Consider the following 23,983-nt stretch of genomic DNA (forward strand, 5'->3'; position numbering starts at 1 on the left):
TTTTATCGATTTACATGCATTCCGTATCATCTACGTGTCGCATTTTTTTCTCGGACATTATTAATATTTCATCACTAGTATACGATGAAATGGAATTTTGGAAAACAATGGCTTTGGTTTTTATCGGGTGCTTAAATTGGCGATCACACGATGCTTCAGGAAGTATTTTCTTTCAAGAGATTTTGTAGTTCCTATATATACATGCATATGTATGAAGAAAAAACGAGAATTATTATCAACGCATCAGCATAATAATTCGCTGAACAATCAATTTCTATGATTTTAAAATACATACACAAGGATGAAACGATAACTTATTTCAGATATATTGGACGTACGTACAGACATAGAAATATAAATAGAAATAAAAATGTTTGTAATATATTATCGAAACGATCGTCGTCAGCGTCTCTGTTGTCATAGTCATTGTCATCGCTATCACCGGCATGACATCATGTAGCGTAAAGATTAGCGTCGAATCGCAAATTCGATCTGAATCTATTTCTCGTTGTATCCCGATCTTCCATACACTAGAAAATCGTATTCTCGATAGCAACGGTCAATATACTAACAACGTTGTTTGATACGCTAATAACAAGAAAAGACAATAAAATCAGCGCGGCTTTACTACGCATACAGGTACAAGGATATAATATAACATCGATCGAAGAAATTGCCTAATCGGTAGGCTCTGGTCCGCAAAATGTGGGTATTCGTCGGTGCATTCGATCGCATATACATACATATTACATTCGTATATACATACGTACATACATACATACATAAATGCGCACATACGTATATACATACATACGCACATAAATATGTACATACGTACATACGTATATTCATACATATACACATACATATATGCATACGTACATACATACACAGATACATATATACATACGTACATACATACATACGGTGCATACATAAATATACATAAATGTATGCACACAACACGCGCTCGTGCGCGCGCACACACGCACAACAAACACACATACGTGCATACATAAATACATAAATGCATACACACAACACGCGCTCGTGCGCGCGCACACACACACAACAAACACACATATATGCATACATAAATACATAAATGCATACACACAACACGCGCTCGTGCGCGCGCACACACGCACAACGAACACACATACGTGCATACATAAATACATAAATGCATACACACAACACGCGCTCGTGCGCGCGCACACACGCGCAACGAACACACATACGTGCATACATAAATACATAAATGCATACACACAACACGCGCTCGTGCGCGCGTACACACGCACAACAAACACACATCATGCATGCATACATACATACATACATACATACATACATACATACATACATGCATACATACATACATACATACATACGTACATATTCAACAAGCGACACGTGTTGTGTCCGTCAAAATCGAGACGTATTATATGTACATTGTACATATATCATTTGTCCGCTTGCGTCTTCCTCGAGATTTTCTCCACATCGAGAGGGCAGTGCGACCGATTCACCACCTCACATTCCAAGAGACGGTGTTCGTGTGGGTCCTTCAAACAAAGCTCGTCAACATCGATCAGCTCTTGATTAAAATCGGCATGGTCGTTTGCGAAGGATATCTTTTTCAAGGTGTACATTGATGGACGGATAATCATCAGCGAACATCGTACTCTTCCCTCCCTAAATCCCTCATTTTCTACCCCTTCTCTCTCTCTCTCTCTCTCGCTCGCTCTCTCTCTTTCTCTCTCTCTCTCTCTCTCTCTCGCTCGCACGCTCCCCATCATCCCCATTCTCATCCCATCGTAGTCTACTCATGAAAGTCATAATGTTTTCTTTTTATTTTTCTTTGCACATCTTATTTCTTATCAAATTGGTCCTTTCGATTACAGTTTGCCCTCTCATTCTCAATTTCCTTTTGCATGTCCTTGTCGTTTAACGTCGCTGCTCTCGTCGTTAATACGGCCTAGCGAAGAGCAGAGGACGATCTTTTCTCGAAAAAGAGAAAAAAGTACAAGTAAAAGAGCATGCGCGCATCGACGACGTTTGTTCTTATCGGAACATGTAGTTTATTTCGCAAACAATTTTCTCAAGGAAACGAAACGCCCGTTCGTCAGCGGTATCGTTCGATATTCGAAATCGAATGAAAATCAGTCTCGCACATGCGCTTTGAAAGGTTAAAAGTTAAAATTTGGTACGATGCACGGCATGGTACGGCGCGGTACAGCACGGTACAATTACAGTTCGTTTCGGCACGAAAAGTAATGGAAACTTTTCGCGGAAACAAGTAGCGCGGTTCTTAACGACTAATTTATGGTCATTCGTGTACTCGAAATGTCCGATACGTTCGTTACGATTCCATGCAGTAATGGCGATTTAAACGATTGCCATGGCTCGTAGAAATTTCTTTCTAGTCGATGGACGGGAGGTTATTATAAGGTAACGATACAGACTAAGGTAAAATTGGTTGTATACTTAAAGAGTAATACAATTTACCGGACAGTCTTCCAAAAATCCGTCATATCTGCAAAATCTCGTAAACGAACAAAATCTCACATGTGAACTTGTATTTATGCACTTATCGTACTCTAAATGTGTGATTTTGTCTTTTTTCCCCTTTTTATGTTTCCCTGTCTCTTTTCTATTAAGTAAATCCTTCTTTCTCTTCGTATGTACTTAAACGCAAACTAATCTGTTTGCTCGAGCGATACAACTCGATTCGTTACAATTTTTTCGCTTCGCGATTAACAAACAAGAAAAAACGCGTTTGTTATTCTATAAATTTTCATAATATATCGTAACAGATTAATAAGAAACATAATTCAACGTTGGTTTGCGAGATAAAAAATCGGCACGTGTACCTTTTATTTTTCCATTTTTTAGTTTTATCATTTTTCTTCCGGCTCTTATTTTTTCCCTCGCTCCTTCTCTATCTTATTCTCTGTATCATTTAAGTGACGAACGAAGTAAGGCGACAAACTTTTGTACTGTTTGTTCACGATTGCGTTCAACCAATCAACCATTCAATCAACATTTGCGTGACAACTAACGTAACGACGAAACCCAATGTAGGAAAGTTGTGGAATTGCGAAAGACGAAGTAACTGCTTACATACATATATATGTATATTGTCGATTTGATATTAATGTAGAGATATATAATGTAAATGGTGTTTTTACTCCTGGTATGTAGTGAAATTTGAAGAAAATAATCCTAACGTGATTATGGCTGTGCATCGATCGTGCGAGCTTGAAAAACATAAGAACATTGGTTCACTTTTTCGCGTTTGGATCGTAGAACGGGAGTAATATATACATATGTATATCAAACACGCGAAGAATAAAGAGATCGATAAAACTGATTGCACCACAACAAAAAAAGACTGATGTAGGAGGAAGAGTTTGAGAGAGAAGAGGTGAACAAGCTAAAATAAAGAGCTCGAAATATGTAAGTGACACACAATGCTTTCGGCTTTTTATAATTTCGAGATTGAAACAGTTGGTTTCAGAGAGGAATTAGAGAAAAACCGAGAAAACTCGTTCGAATTATTTTATACTCGAGGTTTCGATCTATTCGTGACTCCTTGACACGCACTCCACTGTCGAAACGTAGTTAAAGTTTCGCAAAAACGTCTTTATAAACGCTTTTCAAGCTATTCGATCGTGTATGTATTTAGATGGACCGTATTTTATCCAATAAACCGATTCCATTAAAACTTACAACACCAATACGATTAGAGTAAAATAGGAAACAACGAGAGAATTGACTAGTGGTCTGATGAATGCTGGTCCCCGCGATGCGAAATCCAAAGCAATCGAAGCTCGAGAAGTTATGTAGAAAAATGGAATAAAGATCGAAAAATAATGAATGAAGGCAAAAGGGATAAAAACAACTACCAGGAAGAAGAGAACGATAGAGAAATGAGAAGAGAAGAAACCAAGGTAAAAAACGAAGAAATTGCAGATTGAAAGCAACTTTAGTGACGTTCTGATCGAGTAGGAATAGAATGTCGTGTCGCATTTCTTCGTCCAAACGATTAAAGAACATGTAAATTTTCACAACTCTTGGACTTGCTATCTCTTGCCCATACCTTACCTAATAAATTTCGTACCTTTAAACTGGTACTTGTACGACTACCGCGATATTTTTTCGGTGAATTATTTTCAGAACAAGATCCTAAAGGTGATTTGCTACGATTCTTTCGCGATCTCTTCCGAAATAGGTCCCTTGTTCTTTCAGGGTTCTCGAGCTTCAGTCGAATTTGCGTAAGCAAGCCAACGAGAAGTTCGTCGACATTATGATTGATTCCGACCGATGTTTCGATAAATTTACAGTCGTAAGATGTAGCCATAGATTTCCCCTCTACAACATAGAAATAGAATTGTATCCATCAAAAAGATGAAAATAGAATAAAATAGAATAGAATAGAATATATAAAATGGATAGAATAGAATAGAATAGGATAGGATAGGATAGAGTAGAATAGAATAGGATAGAATAGAATAGAAAGAAAAATCAAGGGAGGAATGGAGGTATATTGGTATGGCGATTCCGCGTCTGTGTGTTCGGCAACGATAATCGATGCTGTATGTATGTATTGTATACTGTATATCTTCCGGTGATCTCCCATACTTGAATTTTCGGAGGGATCTAATGATAGCTTAGGTATCAACGAGCTAGCTAAATGATACGAAACAATGAAAGGACCTATCGCGAAACGGTCGGGTAAGTTACACGCCTTCTTACCTTCGGTCGAGACTAATCGACTGCGAACGAGGTCGACTTTGTTTCCAACAAGGATCACCGCTCGAGCCGACACGTAGTCGCTGCGCCAAAGTGTTTGCAAAACTTCTTCCGCCACGCGTACCGAAGCCCGATCGGTCGTTGAATAGACGACGCAATAAGCATGTGGTTCGTACGTAGTGATGCAGGTTTCCGGCTGCAAAAAGAAATCACTCGTTGTCGACAAGAACGAATATGTCGTATCAAATAGTATCGGTCGGCGAGTCGAACCGATTTGTGGTACCGCTAAGTCGAATATGTTTTTAACTCCAGTACTTTCGCTGCTTTGTCAATTTTTCAAAGTATTATTCCCCACTCTTTACTGACCGATCTTACGTTATCATAACATTAATAAGATTTTTTACCGAATCTTTCACGGTAATGGACGCAAATAACGTTTTATGAAAAATAACCGACTTACGTACACCATTATGATTTTCAACTCGCCATATGTGTACATATATATATATACACATATATATATTGTTGAATCTTATATATGTATGTATATATATATATATATATATATGAATCATATATATATATATATAAGATATCGCGGTTAGACGGTTCGATCGATCGCTGGACCGTTTTACGGTTGACCGATAGTTACGGCTCGATGATCGTCAATCGCTCTTCAGGATGGCACACCGAGTTTTACACTAACATGCTTACTGCTAACCACATGTGCGCGTTCGACCGCGCACCCTATTCCTTCTCACGTTCCCGCTTGCTCGCACATTCTTTCCTTTTCTCTCTCCCTTTATTAATCCATTCCATCTATTCTCGAGATTCTCGATTCAGATTCTGATTCCCGATCTGCGTATGTCGTACATTTCATAGCTCGGTGGCGACATATCGTTCACGCTTGGTAAACCGATAATTCATCTAATAATAAGCAAACGTGGGTAAATTCTATAAAAAATTTTCCTCACTTTCGATTACGTACGTTAACACAGCAATACAATGGGCATGCATACACGTATAATTCGCAACGTACCGTCATCTCAGTGCTAGAGTGATCGATAAAAGTCAGTTCGGATTCTTCTCCAGCTAGAAGAACGCTGACGGTTTTCTCTCCCGATTCATCGTCTGTAAAGAAACGACGGGAGCATAGTGTTTTATCACGGCATCGTGAGGGCAGAAGGAACAAAAAGTCAGAGACGATAGATTGGAAAGAGAGGAACGGAAAAAAGGTAGGAAGAAAAAGAAGAAACAAATCGGGCTTGATATCGTGCAATAGCTTCGAGGCAAACCGGACAGTGTAAAAGTAATACTGATAATTAATATATATTATAATATAATATTATATATAATATATAATAATATTAATTAATAATTAATATTTAGTACTTACCAATCGATGTATCGTACGCATGAAGATATTCCGACGTCATAAACTGAGAAACCAGCGAACTTTTTCCTACGGCTGGAGCTCCTAGCATTAGAACGCGATACGGTGTTGGTCCCTGAGACGCGCTGCTTTCGCGGGAACTCGCCAACGATCCCGCTGCAGAATTTCTTGCCGATCCAGGATACGAAGCTGTTAAATGTTCCGTGCTGCATCGCCAAATCACGTTGGTAGTCACGCCATGGTAGAAACCGATAAAAGGGCGAAAAAAAACAGAGAAAAAACAAGTATATAATCGATATTTACATACACGTGATATAGGGAAAGAAAGAAATTCGTAACTTGTAATTTATATCGATTATGTCATCTGTCCGGTATTTGTTTAACGACAACTTCGTTTTTGCTCGGAATAGTCTATTTTAGAAAAATCGATGACAATCGGAAGCGATGCAAGTGTTTGTCTTTGTGTGATACACTTTGCGCGCAGCATTGAAATTCTACTCTAAGGTCCAACACGTGCGTCTACGTCGCTCAAACGCTCAATGCTACACGTAAACTCACGCGTTCGATTTAGAGTAGAATCGCCGTGTGGAACTTTATACTATAAAGTCGTCGTTTTTCACTTTCTCTTCGCCCTCTTCTTTTGCTTCTTCTTCTTCTTCTCCTCTTCCTTTTTCACCTTCTTCTTCTCCTTCTTGTTTCTCCCCTCCTCCTACAACAACAACAACAACAGCAACAACAACTACTACTACTTCTACTACTACTATTACTACTACTACTGCTTCTCCTTCTGTCTTCCGATTGTCGTCGGTCCGTTCACTCGTTTTCTCATTTTTTCTCATTTCGCTTGAGTTTGTTGCTTAATGCAATAACCGGCTTATTCCTGTCGAGAAACGAAAAAACAAAGGGATTGGAAATAGGGGAATCTCACCTCGAGTTACTCGAAGCGACGCTATTGTTTGATCGAGATCTCCGACTTTTCAACGAGTCTCCTCGATTTACAACTCCTTTACCAGTTATACTGAAATGTCGAAGTCTATAATACTCTTCTTCAACGCCGGTATTTGGCATGCTCGCGACTCTTGATCTCTGCTGTGGAAGACACAGATAGTTTGGTCTGCCCGATGAACGACTTCCGGGAGTCTTAACCGACTGAGACCGACTGTGGTGCGGACTACCGTACCTGAAACATTCCACGAAGAGAAAGATCGGTTGTTTCATACTTGTCGAAAATACCTAACCATTGTTGTGTTTTACGTCTAACGAATAATAGAGTAAAATGATAATGCACGCGTGTAACAGCGTCCAATAAGAATAATAAGCGAACCTCATCTCAAAGTCGTGTATTTCTTGCAAGGTCAAGGTATTGGCCACATCCAACAATTGTCTCATATTTTCCTCTCGACGTCTAACGTCCAACTCTGGGTGCAGCAATATTGTTGCAGCTCCGGCTGATCCATCCAATGACAGCGACGGTTGTTGCACCACGATTGTTGCCGCTTGCGTCGATCTCTTATTTCCACTCGCGTTGCCTCCTTTTCGGCATTACAAAGTAAACATCCGTTATCCTCGTTCCTCGATCCTGACTGCAGTTTACATTGGTACTTATAAAAAGATCTCCGAGCACCGAATATCGAGCATTTCCTCGTCTGTTACATTTCATTTTGCATCACCTGTCTTTCCTTTCTTTCTTATCGCCTTTTCGCAGTTGATTCACAACGCTGTATACATATTCCCATCCCAACTCTGTCCGCGCCCCCCATCTTCGTCCTCGTCTTTCCCTTTTCTCGTTTTTGTATTTTCATACGCGATTCACCGGCCGAGAGGAGCCGATCGTACGAACGAACACGGAATTCATCTTGCCCTTTTTCAACGTTCCACGCTTCCTGCCTTTTCTTCCATCTCCTCCTCCTCCTTCTCCTCTATATATATTCTTCTTCCACCTCCATCTCCTCTTTCACTTTCACCTTCATTTTCACCATCACCATCGTCACCTGTTTTACTTTCCTTCCTTTCTGTTTCCGTTTCCGTTCGTCGGTCCTCGATATCGGATCTAAGTACTTTCTCGTCTACTTCGATTTTCACCGCTACATCTTTACGGTGGTTTCGCGTAAACAGATTATTCGCGACCAAGAAACGTGCGATGCCGGGAGAGTCTTTTTTCAAGGTGTTAAGCTTACGCGTGAAACACATACGCGTGCGTCTTTCAAGCAGAATTGCCGCCCACAATTCGCCATGGAACATTGAATATCGCGTGTATCTACACATACACATAGTAACATGATTTTTAAAACTACACCAAGGAATGTCTTTCCAATCATCGACGACTATGCTGCCGTATTCTGCGCATATATACAATATTTGTTCCTCGATTTCTTTTGTCTTTGTCTGCGTTCATTTTTCTCTTCGTTTCGTCGTCGATATTTCGGAAACTCGTTGTATCTTTAGACACCGACGTTATGAATTGACTGCTACACAGAGACAGACAGACGGAGGAACGAATAGACAGATTGATAGGCGGAAATACTACACACACACGCGCGCGCGCGCGCGCGCGTTGAAGATATCGATTCACGAAAACGAGAGAAAACGTGAACAGAAAAGAAAAGAAAGAAATGACGACGTTAAAGTAACGCGAGATCAAAATGGAGAGTACGATAACGGAAGGAAGACAATATTTCGGCAGAGGTAAAAAGAAAAGAGATCGAGCACTAAAAAGAAAATGCGAATGGAGATTTTCGCGATCCAGGGCGGCAATTCGACGACACTTGCAGTATGGCGATCGAGGCGTTATTACCTATTTATAGTTATAGTAGCTAACCGGCAAAGTCGACAATACATGCGCTTTTGGATATCGTAGCATACTACATCTTTTCAAGCTTCGAAAGATACAGAGCAATGCAATGAAACTGTGTGTGATGTTAATGAGCGACGATTCTTCTCTCCTCGAAACATTCCCTCGAACGTTCGCCATCGTAGTACTCCGTTCCGCTTTTTACATCAATTATCGTCGATCAACGTTGATTCTCGTGAAATTAAGTTGTTCCTTTATGAAATCTAGTCGTGAAAAGCGTGCCGCGACCAAGCAATACCAACCGTTACTAAACGAAATGTCGAATACACGCAAATACTTTTGTCGAACACGAACGAAATATGTACAATATACATACATGTATGCTCGTTTCAATCATTTTTGATCGAGGAGAGAGGAGGGGGGAAAGGAGGAGACGAAGAAGGAGCAAAAAGAGAGAAAAACAGAAAATGAGAGTTAGGAAGCAAACACAGAATCGAAATGTCAAGGAGATGTGGCGAATAAAATACAATTAAATCAAAACATGAGAATACTAGTACTGCTCATATTTGGATCCTATAACGGTATAGGAAAAGAGGCTGAAACGAAGGAACCGTGAAATTCGTTTGGTGGACAAGATCAGCGCGAACCCGAGGCACCACCAACCGTTGACGATCGGCGACTATCGTGCCATGATCGTCCTGCTCAAGCCGCTCTCGACTTCGACTTGAACGAATCAATTATGTACTCGGTTTTTTAACGAGTTTACACATGGTATATGCGTAAAGTCGGTTCGGTGATTTCTCAGTTTCGAAAATAAAGAGTCTCGAAGCACAACTCGGTCATAATCAACTTTATACCTATTGCGCAAAACGGGAAAAAGAGCCTGACCCATGAATGAATGGTTGAAACGAGGGGATGCGATTCTGAAAGAAAACAACACAATTGATATTCTTAACGAGAACAGCTTTAAAACCTGTCTCTAGATGTTTCGTTCGCTCTTTCGTCTTTCGATTATTTTCTATTTCTACTTGTTTGCTCGCGAGCAGTTTCTTATGTTTTCCGCATTTTACAACGATCGACATAAACGAATCGGCATAAATTATCCACCTATTTATCGTTAAATACATCAACGAAACACGAGATTAATTAGAAATATGGGAAACGGTTAAATACTAATTAAATATTAACGTCGAATTCATCATTTCGACTTACCGGCGGGTTTTCCTCGAGGTTTGCTCGTGGCACTGGTTGTTCTACCAGGACCATCGGACGACTGATCGTTGTTACTTTGATCGGTGCAAGTTCCTATCAACGATATGTCCAGAGGGTTCGTCGTAACATTCACATTCGGTTTTCCCTCCCCGTATTTCTTCTCACCGATGTTGTTTACTATTCGATTCTCCCGATTCCCATCTTCGCCACGGGATCTTCCAACAAGCAAGGTTAGCAACGGATTTAGACCATCCGGGTCTGGTTGACCAGCATCCATCGAACCCCTTACTGGTGTGCTGTATATGTGTGTGTGTGTGTGTGTATGTATGTATGCGAGCGCGTGTGTATATGTGTGGAAGGACAAGCAAAATAAGAGTAAAGTCGAGTGACGTAATTGGTACGAGGAAAACGAGAATGGATAAAAAATTGGTATAGAAACCTGAAAAAATCGGTCGCTCGGAGATCTGGAAGAGGCGGGGTTCTTCCGGAGACGGAAACCTTACCGACCTCGTTGACGGTACCGTGGATGATAATAGGCGTTGCATCGACCGAAGGAATCTCCGTCTCATCGAGAAGATTCGAAACACTAGATGTTCGAATATCCAAACAATCGATTGGAAGTTCTGATCTCAAAGTCGCGCCAGTTTTAAGTCCCTTCTCGTCCGAGGTCGAATATTCGATCGGACAAGAGGTCGAAGCGTGGACTGGCAGCGGTGAGGAGATTACAGCTACAGCCGATAGAATCGGCTCCGGTGACTGACCACCGGTCGACGATGTAGTAGCCGGTGGTGACATCTCCGATGGAATATCCATCAAATCGAAACTGTCGTCCGGTTGCTCTCCGTCCGTTGTCGTCACCTACGATTAAATACTCATTTTTCGCTCGAACTTCTCGTCCTCTTCCACGCGCACATTCGCATACGCGTTAACACGGTTAACCCGTACACCCACGATGACCTTACCATGGTGAGCATCGTGTTGGCGCTGTCGGTGCTAGTGTTGATTGTTGTCTCGGAAGCGGTGCTCGAACCCATAACGACCACTTTTGGAACGGTGCGACAACTGCGACTTCCGCCTGCGGATTTAAAGTGCAGTCTTCGTAACGCGGAGGCAGCGTGAGACAACAAATCGGTTTCGCGCGAATTATCCGTTCCATTGTGACGATGTGCGCTGGTATTAGAAACACGCGATGTTTGCGACTGCGACTGCGACTGTGATTGTGACTGCGACTGCGGCTGCGACTGCGACTGCGACTGCGACTGCTGCTGTGACTCGGCTGTTGCCGAATCGGTCCCATCGCTACCCCTTGAGCTGCCACCGTTTTTACGGTTCGACCCGCGACCATCCACCAGACATCCCTGTTTTCATCAAACATTCACCACGCCAACTGATGATCGCTCTCACAGTTTCTCTTTCTTTTCCGTCTCCACTCTCTCTTCCTCACACACGCGCGCGCGCACGTTCATTCCATCCATACACTCCTATCCTCCTATCGTATCAAACACATCAATCACATTTTCTTTTTCTCTTTCTTTACGTTATTTTGCCAATTTTCAATACTCACGTGATTTCTATGTTCCGGGGTGGAAGGCGGATTCGGTGTATTTGGCAGAGAACCCCCTGTGGGGGTGCAGTGCCGCAGTCGCGCCAGGGCCGTACGAAGCCCCTCCGTCACGAGGCTCTTTTATTTGATCTTGGTAATGCCGCCCACTTTTCTCACCTCTCCGCCAACGGTTTTCTTCTTCACTCCTTCAGTACTTTCTCTTAATCACTTCTTCTGTCCTATTATACGTCCGTCTTTCCGCCCGTTCGCCTTATTTCGATACTTATTTCCCGGCGCTTCCTTTTCCTTTATTCCCTACTTTTCTCTTCTATTCTATTCATCCAACAAACCGAGTCGAGTATCGGTGAGGAGGAAAGTCAAACGGATCACAATACGTTTATGACCGTTATGACACAAAATCTTATTTCGCTTTCTCTCCTAGCCCAGATCCTCAAAAGAATGCGATACGGAAATCGACATTTGTATTATCTGCAAAAACATTAAACCGATCTAAGCGAGTTTTGCTTCGATCGTTCCATGTAACTGGTTGGTCCATACGAAGTCGATACTTGGACGCGCCACGTCTTCATCCTGTTCGATCTTCGTCTCTGTTCTTGCTTTCAACGGCAATCTCCTTTCTTCGATCGACCATCGATTCTTAAGCTATTCGGAGCTGCGTCTCTGTAACGCGAAACGATATGATCATTCGAATGCCGCTCGTAATAGCATCGGTATTTGAAAATCCTGCCACGTGATCGATCAACGCGATGTCAAATTCATCGAGCGTATGAGAAAAGTGCACGTAGAAATGGCGCGAAGCGAATCGTTTTGTGAATGAAAACATCCTTTTCGATTGGACGCCAATTGTCATCTGATTCAACGGCTTTACTTCTCTTTCACAACCTAGCTAGCTTAGGTCTACATATCCAACCAGATAGATAATGTTTTCGGATCGATAACGAAACTAAATCTGTTTGTTGTTTTATCGATCATTGACCAAATCGATATCGAGCTGCTAGAATGATCGTTGACTCTTACTCACTTTATAATCAAGGAAGGGGGGAGACAATGAGAGAGAGAGAGAGAGAGAGAGAGAGAGGGAGAGGGAGGGTCTGAGAGTGTTTGTCAGCGATAAAGACCAAGAAAATTACATGGGTCAACGATTATCGATGATTTGAGACAACCGAGAGAGGAAATATGTATCGTCGGTTGCAATTTAATTGTTAGACTTCCAGCGAGATATGCATACCTATTATAACGCCATCGTTCTTGCATTCTATGCTCTATACATATATTCGCAATTTCTGGACAACGATAGAACAGTTTATTCACGATCCAGAGTTCGTTTGCATCCCTATCTTTAATTTGTTCGTTTGTTCGTTCGATCACTGGAATAGTTCACTCTGTTTTATGTGATCACGCAGAATTGTATCTCTCGATACGGGATGCAAACTTACGCACATCGTAGATCTATGAAATTTGGATCTTGACGAAATTTAACTAAAATCCAGACACATTGGATTGAAAACCAACTTCTCATTTGCCACAACCAATACACGATTGTACGTGTATGAACGAGGAAAGGGAACCAGTGATATAGTAACTGGGACAAAATTTCAACAGCAAACAGGCCAATAATTAACCGTGAAAACGATCAACAACAACATACTGCGTGCAAAAGAAAATGTGCAAAGAAAGCAAGAGATGCGGATCGAGTGTGCAGGAGGTAACCTGCACCTAATGGATCGAGCAAAATACGATAATAAAGTTGTCTATTTATTACATATATATGTCTATAATTCGCCTAATCAAAAATAGCAAGAAAAGTTTACGGTAATACCTGCTGCGTCTCTTCGAAAAAATAGCTCCTTCTACCTTGGCATTCCACGGATTACTGGCGTGTAGTACCGAGCTTCGGGAAAGGACATTAGCGCTTGCGCTTTTACTCCAGAGGGTGAAAACTGCTAAACTAGCAGCACCGTCGCACCCGATCTGCACCAACTCCCCACTCGCTCTTTTCTTTCTCTTCTTCCCTTCCTATACTATCTTTTCCTACCATTGCAACATGTATTAATCTATCCATTTTTTCTTTAATCGCATTTGTTGTGCATTTTCATTCGACCTTTTCAACAATTTGCATTTTACATTCTCTCATTCTTTATTTCACCTCTATTCTTGTCCGTACAGTTTATATTTTTGCTTCATATTTTCCTCTAGTAACAATATTAAATGCACCAATTCAAATCAATCGAAAGAATCTATATTTCCAGATGGCCAAAAATCTATACTTTTAAAGATATTAACCCAACAGGTCCAACACAACGACGATCGTCCCATTTCAAGCAAACGCGTGGAACAAATCACTCTTGAAACAGGGAGATCAAAGGATGTACAGCTTTTACAAATATCGATATTAATATCGTTACGCGATGGGAGACCAGAGATGAGAAAAGATCGTCGGTTCGAGTCGACTAGAAAGCCTTTTCGATTAATCGATCAAACATACTTACGCAGCTCATTTCTGAACAAAGTGGAGGAAATAATAAAACGAACGAATAATAGTAAACGATTGAATCATTTCGTTTTAACTATATCGTACATGAAAATTCTATGAATGAAAGTATCGGAAAGAGAGCAAGGTAAATTTAAAGGTTCTATTCATTAATGTCAATCCGATCTCGTAATCTTAATGAGATATGCACGCTATATCGAGCAACTTCTATCGAACAAAGTATTGCCATATTCCTGACAAATTATTGAACCTCATAAATCTGTACATCTGCGCAGATGCGCGACCATTTTCTGCGTGTTACGAGCTAGTGCCGTTCACCTCAGTCACCTTTGCCCCACATTTTATCTTCCACCGTTCTACTTTTCCACTTTGCATCTTTCGTATTTCTTTCGCACGGGATACGTGTTTGCAAGTATTGGAAAAGAACAACAGTCGACAACACTAAACGAAATATGCTTCTTTTCGTGAGATAGCAACAAAAAAGAAAAGAATTAGAGAGAGGAAGAGAGGGAAGGAAAACGTACGCGTTAGCAATCTGCAAATCGATGATACTCGCGTGGTCTTTGTAGCTGAACGATTTAACGCGATTTACACACACGCCCTCAAGTTTACCCGAAGCGCACGCGAGTTGATCGACCGCTTTGTCAAAACACCAACCGCATCTATCGATCCAAGGCTTCCGCGTATATTCGCGTACATTTTATTCGTGCGTTACTTTTCGCATGTAAAAACAAATAGAAAAAATCAAAGTAGAAAGTGAACCAAGAGTAACGATCCAATACAGAAAAGAAAATCTTTCTTCGTTTCTATCGCCGTACATTATCGACGACATTGAAAATATTCCTACAGCTACGAAGAAAACGTTCGATCTTTGACAAACTTTTTTAAATACCTGCATTTTGTGATTTTCTTTTTTTCTCATATTTTATTTGTTCTTAATAAGCAGCCTGAAGGATCCTGTTGCCGATTATGTATTTTTTCAAGTATTATAAAATATAGAAGGCACATACGGTACTGCATACACGTACAATCGTTCGTTCTATCCGTTTCTTCGAAACGATACTTTTCTTACACAGCAACAACGCACTTACGATCGTTTGTACATTTATACAGGTTTGTATGTACTCATCATATGTGCGGTGAAATATGCATTCATCTTTCTATACGATAACTTCTGTACATGTACGTGTATTTCCTCATATTCAAAATATAATAGTAAACATTACACATAGTGTAGCTTGTAATAGTTGTAGGTCAGGGCTTTGATCAGCAATCCTTGCGAAACGAAAGCGTCGATACTTCATTTTGGATTACAAAATACCATTGTAATTTTGAATCTTCATCTTTTTTTACTCATTCTTTCGCCCGAAAAATCGACAGTTTCGAATCGTCATTGTATTGTTTCTCGATCTTAACTTTGTTTTGTCTCTTCATTGATTTTCTAGCTTGAGAAGAAACAATCAAACATACGACCATCTCGAACGATATCGCCTTGAAATACTGTCACAATTGCGTTTATCTTGTTTATACAACATTCATCATACAATCGTTTCATTTCCAATAAAACACGCTCGCTTTATAACCTCAGTGCTCGTAACACGAGCAATGCTTAAGTCATCCTAAAATTAACGTATTTCTATCTCGTATATGTTCGTCTTTTGTCATTATCCTCGTCCTTGTCATTTTGTCGTCATTGTCATAGTCATCGTCATTGTCGTCGTCGTTCTGGTCCTCGTCCTGGTCATCGTCATCGTCGTTGTTGCGGTGACATTACATCGGTAGATAAAATATTACGATGCTACCTTAAGCATACATACTTATCGTTAACCTTCTTTTACTCGTTTTTTACATACATTACAACTTGTACATACATTCAATCAACATACACGATGTAAAAAATCGCACGCGCATACATACAACATACGTTAATAAATCCCTTGTAAAGAATTGTTATCTCTCATCGTTTGAATCATTCGTATTTTTGTTTTTTTCTCCTTTTTGTTTTCATATCTCGAATACTAGCATTTGTGTGTTCACGTTAAATTTTTCACGTAGAAGGCAGTAAAAGTATTACGATTAAATTGCGGTGTACATAAAAATTATATCTGGATCTCGATTTGATCAATATTGATTGATGAAACTTTCGCACAAGATATCAGTACTCATCCCACAACAACAACAATAACAACAATAACTCTCTTTCGTCTGTTATTATCTAGATGCATTAGTAATAAAGGGTACGATCGAGTCAATAACTATCATTGAGACACGTTGAGATGCGATCGTAAAATGGTTCGAATAAATTTTAATGTTGGACAAGGCGCGCCGCAAAGTGGTTACGCCTATTAAACTAGTACGGAACGTATCAGGAACTTGGTCAAGTATAAAGAAACTATGGGTCCATTTCGGGAGGAAATAAACAGGATAACAAATCTTTCAATGGAGAAATAAATAGAAAAATGCTGGAGTGAACGAGGATCGGGCTGGGAACGATAGATTTATGCGTATAAAAATAAGAATTTATCTTGATATTAAAAATTTGTCTATCTTACGGATTAGAACCAGCGCATCGTCGTACTCGAATATTCTAATTATACGAATTTCGGAACAGTCTCAATTATTCATACGCGTATATGTATACATCTATACACACACGTACGTACATGTACGTGCAATATGTACGCGCGCGCGCGCACGTGTGTATACACATATATATAAAAACACACAACATACACACATGTATGTATATACTTACATACGCGCGTGTGTTTACTCTCGAATTCAGTATAATTGTATTCCGTTTCTATGTGAACTATAACAAATAATCGTGGATACAACGAGAGTAATAGATAGCCATATATAATTTTGTCGTAAGAAGATCTGTCATAAATCGAGGAGAAATAATGTTTTGATTAGGCACAATGCGACCATGTTATCAAGAAAAAAGAAATGCGATTTCAGTTTATTTTTCTAACGAATTCTGATCGCAATTGCATCGGCGTTCACGATGCGTTATTAATCCTCGTTACCGGACACTATTTTGCGTACATATTTCGAAATGTGTTAATCGAACGCCACTCTTCCACTGTGATCTTTTCCCTTTCGTCGATAATACAGATCTCACAATGGACGAAAACGAAAGGAACACGATAGTTAATCACTTTCAAGCTAGCGCTCGATAATTAAACGCGATTGTATAAGTGGAAAACTCTATACCCTTTAAAAACAGTCTTTATACAGTGCTTAAATTATTATATACAAAATGTAGCAGATTAAGAGGTAAAAAGTATTTCCTTATCGTAAGTAATTGTTACGCGTTAAATTAATCAAATTCGCAGTTATAGGATTACATCGATTTCGTTCGCGATTAATCGAACATGGTCTTGACTCGTTATACCCTGCTTATATTTACAAGAAAGCTGCGGGTGCACAGTAGTCGGTCGATTGACAATATACTGCGTGCCTTACAAATCTCAATTACGTAAAAACGATCGAGGTATCGTTGTTTTCGTACTCTTAAATCGAAAATAAATGCGCGGTTTTTCAGTACATGAGCCAACTTTTTGCTCGTTCTTCAACATATGCTTATATAAAAAATACAAGTGCAAATATACAGGATTTACAGGATGTAAATAGATGTAATCGGGTAGAAATCTCGACCATTGTATGAAACGGACGGGCATAAGACTTAAAATCTAGAATCTAAGTACATCCTTATCTATGTCAGAATGGATAACAAAATGTAAGTAAAGATCGTGCGATGTTGTCTAATGCACAATAAAAAAGAAAAGAAACACAAAAGAAACTTACATAGTAGTATAAGCTATCGTATCTGAGTAAAGAGTCTCTGAGTAAAGAGTATTGTATCTGAGTCATCGACCGCAGATCGAACGTGATGAAAGTCTGAAAGAAATACGAAGAAACAGATGGTAGTTGGCCAGCGCTGTCCAATCAAGTCGATTAAATTAAACTGTTCGTTCTTGGCCTCGATCCTTACAAAAGCGAATATAAAATCGGAGGAGTTTATTCGCCGTTGCTCTCTGCCTGTCGACTTTCCTCGACGTTCACAAGAAAAAAAAGAGAACGAGAAGAGGAAAAAAAAAATAATCCCTCTAAAAGCATCGAGTACAATTCTTCACGTGGAAGTGGCATATCATCTTAACAAAAATATTACGGCACAATTTCCCATGATTGCGACAAATAAAATTATAGATTTGGAAAAAAGTGGCGCCAAGCTAGAATACGCCTTTTCCATGTCTTCGCAAACTCCTGCAATAATAAAAATAAAATAATTACAACGATTATAAGCTGTATGATAACGGCATAAACATTGCATTAGTAGTGGGTATTATTTGATTTTGATCTAATCTTAATAAATACTTAATAAAACGCTATACAGAGTAATGTAATAACATAATGTAATAACGTAAAGGGAAGAGATAAAGCGGTAAAAGTAAAAAACGATAGATGCACGTTTGTTCGTTAAAATACCTTGACTGACAAGCGTGTAGGATCGCTCTTCTTCGATCTGGCCTCTACTACAGACACGATCCAATTTAGTTAACCAAAGTTCCTGTTCCGAGACTTGAGTTTTAATTGCTTTTCCGGTTACGGACGTCTTCTCTGTACTACCGTCAAATTGCATAGAAAAACAAAAAGTTTGTCCAAAACTTGGGGAAGGTTGATTAGTTTTTAACGACACTATCGTATACCAAATATTTTTTTCTTCCCAACTACCATGACAATAATACGCTGCAACAGCAACAACAATAAATATAATAAATAATAAATAAATAGGGGGCATAGAAGATGCGTGACTATGAAATGTACTACAAACAAATTTGATGCTTACTTATTTCTTCCGTATCGCATGTTTTTCCAATAAGGATTTCATTCTGATCCGACGAGGCACAGCCTATTTCAACATTGGTTCTTTTACAATCCTCTCTTTGCAGTTCTTGTTGTTGCTGATGTTGTTCTCCTCCATATTGATGATGATGATGATGGTGATGCTGCTGTTGGTGTTGTCGTTGCTGTTCGTACAATTCTTTCTCAGAAATATCCTCGTGCCAAGTCCTTTTTCTAGTAATTCTAGAAGAGTGTCTCTCGCTACGACGTTGTCGACGAAACGAAGTATTAGATACACTGAATGGAGTAAATCCCAAGATAACATATCGTCCAGGATTAGGACACCTTCTCTGACGTAATGAAGAGCCTATACAATTACGAAACGAATCACATGGTAATATACATACATAGTACGTTTCACGAATTATACGATTAAAATGATCAACTCGGAGTATCACTTACTTATTAGAGTGGTATATGACATTGTAGATGTGTCTGCAAGGGAACACGCCTCGTCTGGCATTATAGCTTTTTCATCTATACATGTTACATGTTCCAAATTATGAAAAAAGATAATCGAAACACTCGAGAAATAAAACGTCGAGTTATACTTACCCGATTGCTGTAACTCTATAATGTGGTGATCTCTTTTATGAAATATCATGCAAACGTAGCCAATGTCACTGCAAGAGTAGTATATGTATAATATGTTACAATTACTTCTATATTTGTAATATATACTCATATAACGTACAACTGTTACTTACCAACCGCTAGTAACGTGAGCAATCAACTTTACTTTATATCCTTGTGTATTTTCCGTAGGATGTAATTTTTCAAGATTATGACAAACAATCTTTTCTTCGTGAAACGTATCCCCATCGGTGTTTTGTACTTTAACTTTGAGTGTTGCATTTTTATTCGTAAAATGATAAACTTTAGTACCGTCTAAAGAACGCCAGTCATGATGTTCGGTAATCCATGAAGGATATTTGCATCTATTATGTTCTTTATCAACTGCAAATCCAAAGCCCAATGTCTTTGTAAACTCACTGTCTCAAAGGTAATGAATATTGGGACAAATGAAATTGATCGAGGAATTTTGTATACCTTTCGTAAGCTTTATAGTTGGTGATCCCTCCGAAACTGTAGTTAGGCCGTTACAAGTTGGTTCACCTGATTGAGCGAGTAAGTAGGCCACCTTTCCCTGATGATGTGTTTTCTCTTCGTACAGGAAACATCTGCTCATGGAAAGGATAAAAACAAAGACAAGTTTAACGTTTAAATTTTAAATTCAATGTGTAGTCTATCGAATCATGCATACCTATACATTTTTTCGGCACTCGAGATACTTCTTCCTTTTAATGTTCCAACGAGGTATTTGTTACGACCATCGTTCCATACAGCGAGACATTGTAACTCTTCCGCTGAAATGGAAAAACAAGAGATTCGTAACAATATTGATTGTTTTAGAATATGTGCATATATGTATGAAAACAACATTTATCCGTGAAATGAATAGATGACAACAATATTGTTTGCTTAAGCTTACTGTTACTCTCGCTTCGTTTGATATCCGGGCAAGCCTGATATTTCAGAAGTAATTTACTTTCGTCAGTACATTTCTCCCCAAGGCTAATAGGCATTGCGCATTCACCAAAACCCTTATCATAGGTAAACGTAAATGATGGTCCACTAAAAGGACAGGGTATCGGCTTGGAATTTATGCGAAACATGGAATACAAAGTATCATCGGACTTAATGTTCGAACACATTTCGTCCAAAGTGGTTTGTTCCGTATAGCACCATCCTGGCAAGAGAAACAAAACGAGTTTTACGTATTTGAAAACACAAAAGTTGCGAGGAAGCAACAAAACAAAGATAAAATTCCTTGACTAACCTTCACGAAACTGAATCACATTCTCATGCCGATCGTTAATAATTATACAATAATAGCATTTGTCACCACTGAAATGTCATTGCAAGAATTAGTATGTCTTCAAGCTCTAGGTTAGTCGTTGTTCTTTTATTATGCATTCTGGAAAGAACCATCTTCAAATACTTACTACACGATGTACGAGTCCTCGGATCGCTCGATGCATGTCCTTTCGCCTATAACCGTTGTATTTAGGATAATGGGTGCGATTTTCCCATATTGATACCATTCTCCAGTCCATGCAACTGGAAACTCGCAAGAACCTGTGACAATTTTATAATATTACTAGATAAATAGTTTATTCGTTTTTGTTTCTTACTTGTTCTTAATTATCGTCATCTTACAATGACAAGTTTGATTATAGATTTCTACAATTTACCATTTAATGCTGAGTATTCCAACATTATTACATGTTACCTTAATGAAAAGGAATACATATATGTTTTCATTGTCGATGAAAAAGGAAAAGATGGAAATCACTCTACATTCCTCCAATGGGTCACATACATTATACACGAAATAGAATCAGTAAAGTGCATTTTACATTCGACCCGCTACATGACTTAACAATTGCATGACATATGTATATTATATGAGTACATATGTATATTCACCATTTACAATGTGTACATCACCCAGGGATAACATCAGCAGTATTAACATTGTTGCTGAGCAGTGAAGATGTCTTTCCTCATATGAAAAGGAAAATTCTCGCATCCTGAAATATAAAAAATAATTAGATGTAATTGATTTTTTACATCTAAACTATTCTTATCAATCCTTTATGTTATCAATTAACTATTGCTGTCGCACAAAATAGTCGAATTATTTCCGATTTTTCTTTCTCTTTCATGCCATTATCTAAATTCTAAGCTATTCTAAATAGAACTTCAATTCGAAATTTCATTGTCTGAGATTAGAATACCATAGAGTGTTGATAGTGAATATCGATTTCAAGTTGTTGCCATCTACTATTCTTATCATTTTCGTAAAATTAGCTCTATGTATCACGTACCAATTCGAGCGTATCGTCCGTTTTCTAAAATGCGAGAGACCATAATGATGGAATATACAGAAGAAAATATTCATTACGATTACGGAGGTACGACGGTAACGAAAGGACGTATGTACAGAGTTTGACGGAATTGCGAAAAGCGTCTACGAAAGAAACCCCCGAGGAAGATGCATTATTTAGCAAAGTACACGTGTCCCGATCGGTTTCGTTCAACGTGTTTTCTCCCTTTACCGCGAACCTAGCGTGCACCTCTTCGTACCCTATCATTCGAGGGATGCGCGGATAGGCGCGGATCTGCGCATCGCAACAACCCTTAAACGTCCAATTTTTCTCCTGTTTATTACATATCCTATATTTGTTGTCTCTCGAAATTAACAAGCGTATTTTATATTTCTTCTAATTTCTGCTTTTCTTTCTATACTTAGTTTCGATATGAATCTTCAAATTGCATAACTTGTTCGTTTATAACATCGATTCACACCGATCAACATGAGTTTAATCGTTACTCGCGACATTCATTTCACGATGTGAGAGATGAAACCCGTTCTCATCGAATACACACGGAAATACACAATTCATTGACTGATTATCTGATGATAATCATGATTCATTGTCACTGGGAATTGGGGTTGTCATAAGGAACACTAACCTTTTTTGTATCTCTGGCATCGCAAATGCAAAGCTGATTCGAAGAAGACAGAACTAACAGTTTAAAAAAAAATCACCTAATGATATTCCATGATCGAAATTCAATATTTAAGTATAAAGTGATCTTGTTGAACATGAAGCAATTCCTTCAAATTTCAGAATATTTCGAGCGGAAGATAGTATAATATTGTTAAATAATTTACAATTACAGAACTCTGTCAGCATGTAAACTATTTTTAGAAGAGCAAAATGAAGACGAGGGATTACTGTAGGACGCGGAACTCGATTTTTCCTGATTGTTAATGTTAGCTGTTTCTTCCGCAATAATTAATTCAATTAATCTGCATCAAAGAGACGCGTTATACACGATCAGGTCCTTTATTAACGGAATGTTTTTCGTCAATTTTACCATGGAAGAACAACACACCACTCTTTTTACTAGCACTAGCACTATCATCGTAGGTACCACTTTGATACAAAAGCATCACCAATGAAAACAACTACATTAAACACTGATTTTTCTTCCTGTAAATGCATCACACAAACTCTTTTCCGAAATTTTTTCACTGAAATTTTTTGGTTTCATACGAATACACGAGAAACTAAATGAAAATGTAACACATGGAATATGCTACTTTTTATTATTCTTAATCTTCAAATAGTTTGTATTGGCAATGGAATTCAGTATTCACTACTATGTTCGACCCTAAAATTTTAAAAGTCTGTTTGTTAATTTGCTCACTTCTAGAAACAATGGCGGTAGCCTATGAACAGCGAGCAGAACGCCGCGCTGTTGCAACTATTTCTACGGTACAGTACAACACTAGGATACTACACTGTAGAACCAGCAGAACCCCAGCATCCCAGCATGCATCACTGAATATATAGACTGCTCGCCTATGAATCAAAATCGGTGTTATGGTATGTTACTAAAATTTTAGTGCTTTCTTGAACCGTAGTCTTTATCCTTTCCTTTTTCTTTTTTTTCCCCTTGCCTTGTTCCTCTTTGTTTTCATCTCCATTTCTTTCTCATGTTAATAATTGTTACGAAACGGTATATTATTTGTTGAGTCTTTCATCATAATCTTTCTTCTTGGAATAAATTAGGGAAATGAAGTGAATGAAGAACATCGATTGTTCAATCACTAACTCTATATTATAGTAAATGTTCTCTGTTACTGAAACAGTAATTACAATTGATGAAAATCCGTACGAACAAATAAAACATAAAACTATGCTTTTCAATGCTAGATAGAAATCTAAAAATTTCTAACGCACATTTATGCTTATGATATGTATTAGATAGAGAATACGATCGTACTTGTAT

At 38.9% G+C, this 23,983-nt stretch overlaps 2 protein-coding genes across 8 annotated transcripts; both read right to left on the minus strand.

Moving 5' to 3' along the window:
- Positions 1-1,770: 1,770 nt before the first annotated feature.
- On the minus strand, positions 1,771-13,690 carry LOC117212423. 5 transcript variants are annotated; one of them, XM_033457257.1, is made up of 13 exons: positions 13,538-13,690; positions 12,267-12,378; positions 11,719-12,186; positions 11,117-11,512; positions 10,594-11,012; positions 10,155-10,450; positions 9,800-9,865; positions 7,476-7,683; positions 7,080-7,331; positions 6,155-6,357; positions 5,798-5,889; positions 4,762-4,954; positions 1,771-4,377 (listed from the first exon to the last, which is right to left on the minus strand). In XM_033457257.1, the coding sequence occupies exons 4-13, from the start codon at positions 11,186-11,188 to the stop codon at positions 4,052-4,054; spliced, it is 2,127 nt and encodes a 708-aa protein (XP_033313148.1). In that variant the 5' UTR covers positions 11,189-11,512; positions 11,719-12,186; positions 12,267-12,378; positions 13,538-13,690; the 3' UTR covers positions 1,771-4,051. The 5 variants fall into 5 exon arrangements, with proteins under 5 accessions (XP_033313148.1, XP_033313150.1, XP_033313147.1 ...); XM_033457259.1 differs by having other exon boundaries at positions 11,117-11,229; positions 11,719-12,378; XM_033457256.1 differs by having other exon boundaries at positions 11,719-12,378.
- A 1,691-nt stretch (positions 13,691-15,381) lies between these two features.
- Positions 15,382-23,532, minus strand: LOC117212425. Of its 3 annotated transcripts, none has more exons than XM_033457263.1 (13): positions 23,399-23,532; positions 21,608-21,711; positions 21,124-21,256; positions 20,958-21,025; positions 20,610-20,867; positions 20,382-20,484; positions 20,168-20,298; positions 19,825-20,074; positions 19,673-19,740; positions 19,520-19,594; positions 19,062-19,424; positions 18,701-18,961; positions 15,382-18,478 (listed from the first exon to the last, which is right to left on the minus strand). In XM_033457263.1, the coding sequence occupies exons 2-13, from the start codon at positions 21,708-21,710 to the stop codon at positions 18,363-18,365; spliced, it is 1,929 nt and encodes a 642-aa protein (XP_033313154.1). In that variant the 5' UTR covers position 21,711; positions 23,399-23,532; the 3' UTR covers positions 15,382-18,362. The 3 variants fall into 3 exon arrangements, with proteins under 3 accessions (XP_033313154.1, XP_033313153.1, XP_033313152.1); XM_033457262.1 differs by having other exon boundaries at positions 22,658-23,512; XM_033457261.1 differs by lacking the exon at positions 23,399-23,532 and adding an exon at positions 22,009-22,233.
- Between the last annotated feature and the right edge of the window lie 451 nt (positions 23,533-23,983).

The sequence above is a fragment of the Bombus bifarius genome, unplaced genomic scaffold, assembly GCF_011952205.1.
Source record: "Bombus bifarius isolate JDL3187 unplaced genomic scaffold, Bbif_JDL3187 scf7180000008297, whole genome shotgun sequence".
NCBI classification, from domain to species: Eukaryota; Metazoa; Arthropoda; class Insecta; order Hymenoptera; family Apidae; genus Bombus; species Bombus bifarius.

Coding starts and splice junctions, on each gene's coding strand:
- LOC117212423 (XM_033457257.1), bottom strand. CDS start 11,188: ATGGGTTCGAGCACCGCTTCCGAGACAACAATCAACACTAGCACCGAC. Junction 9,866..10,154: donor ACCTCGAGGAAAACCCGCCG/GTAAGTCGAAAT, acceptor GTTTTCTTTCAG/AATCGCATCCCCTCGTTTCA. Junction 4,955..5,797: donor ACTCTAGCACTGAGATGACG/GTACGTTGCGAA, acceptor TTCTTTTTGCAG/CCGGAAACCTGCATCACTAC.
- LOC117212425 (XM_033457261.1), bottom strand. CDS start 22,082: ATGAATATTTTCTTCTGTATATTCCATCATTATGGTCTCTCGCATTTT. Junction 21,712..22,008: donor CGGACGATACGCTCGAATTG/GTACGTGATACA, acceptor TTTATATTTCAG/GATGCGAGAATTTTCCTTTT. Junction 20,485..20,609: donor CAAACGAAGCGAGAGTAACA/GTAAGCTTAAGC, acceptor TTTCCATTTCAG/CGGAAGAGTTACAATGTCTC.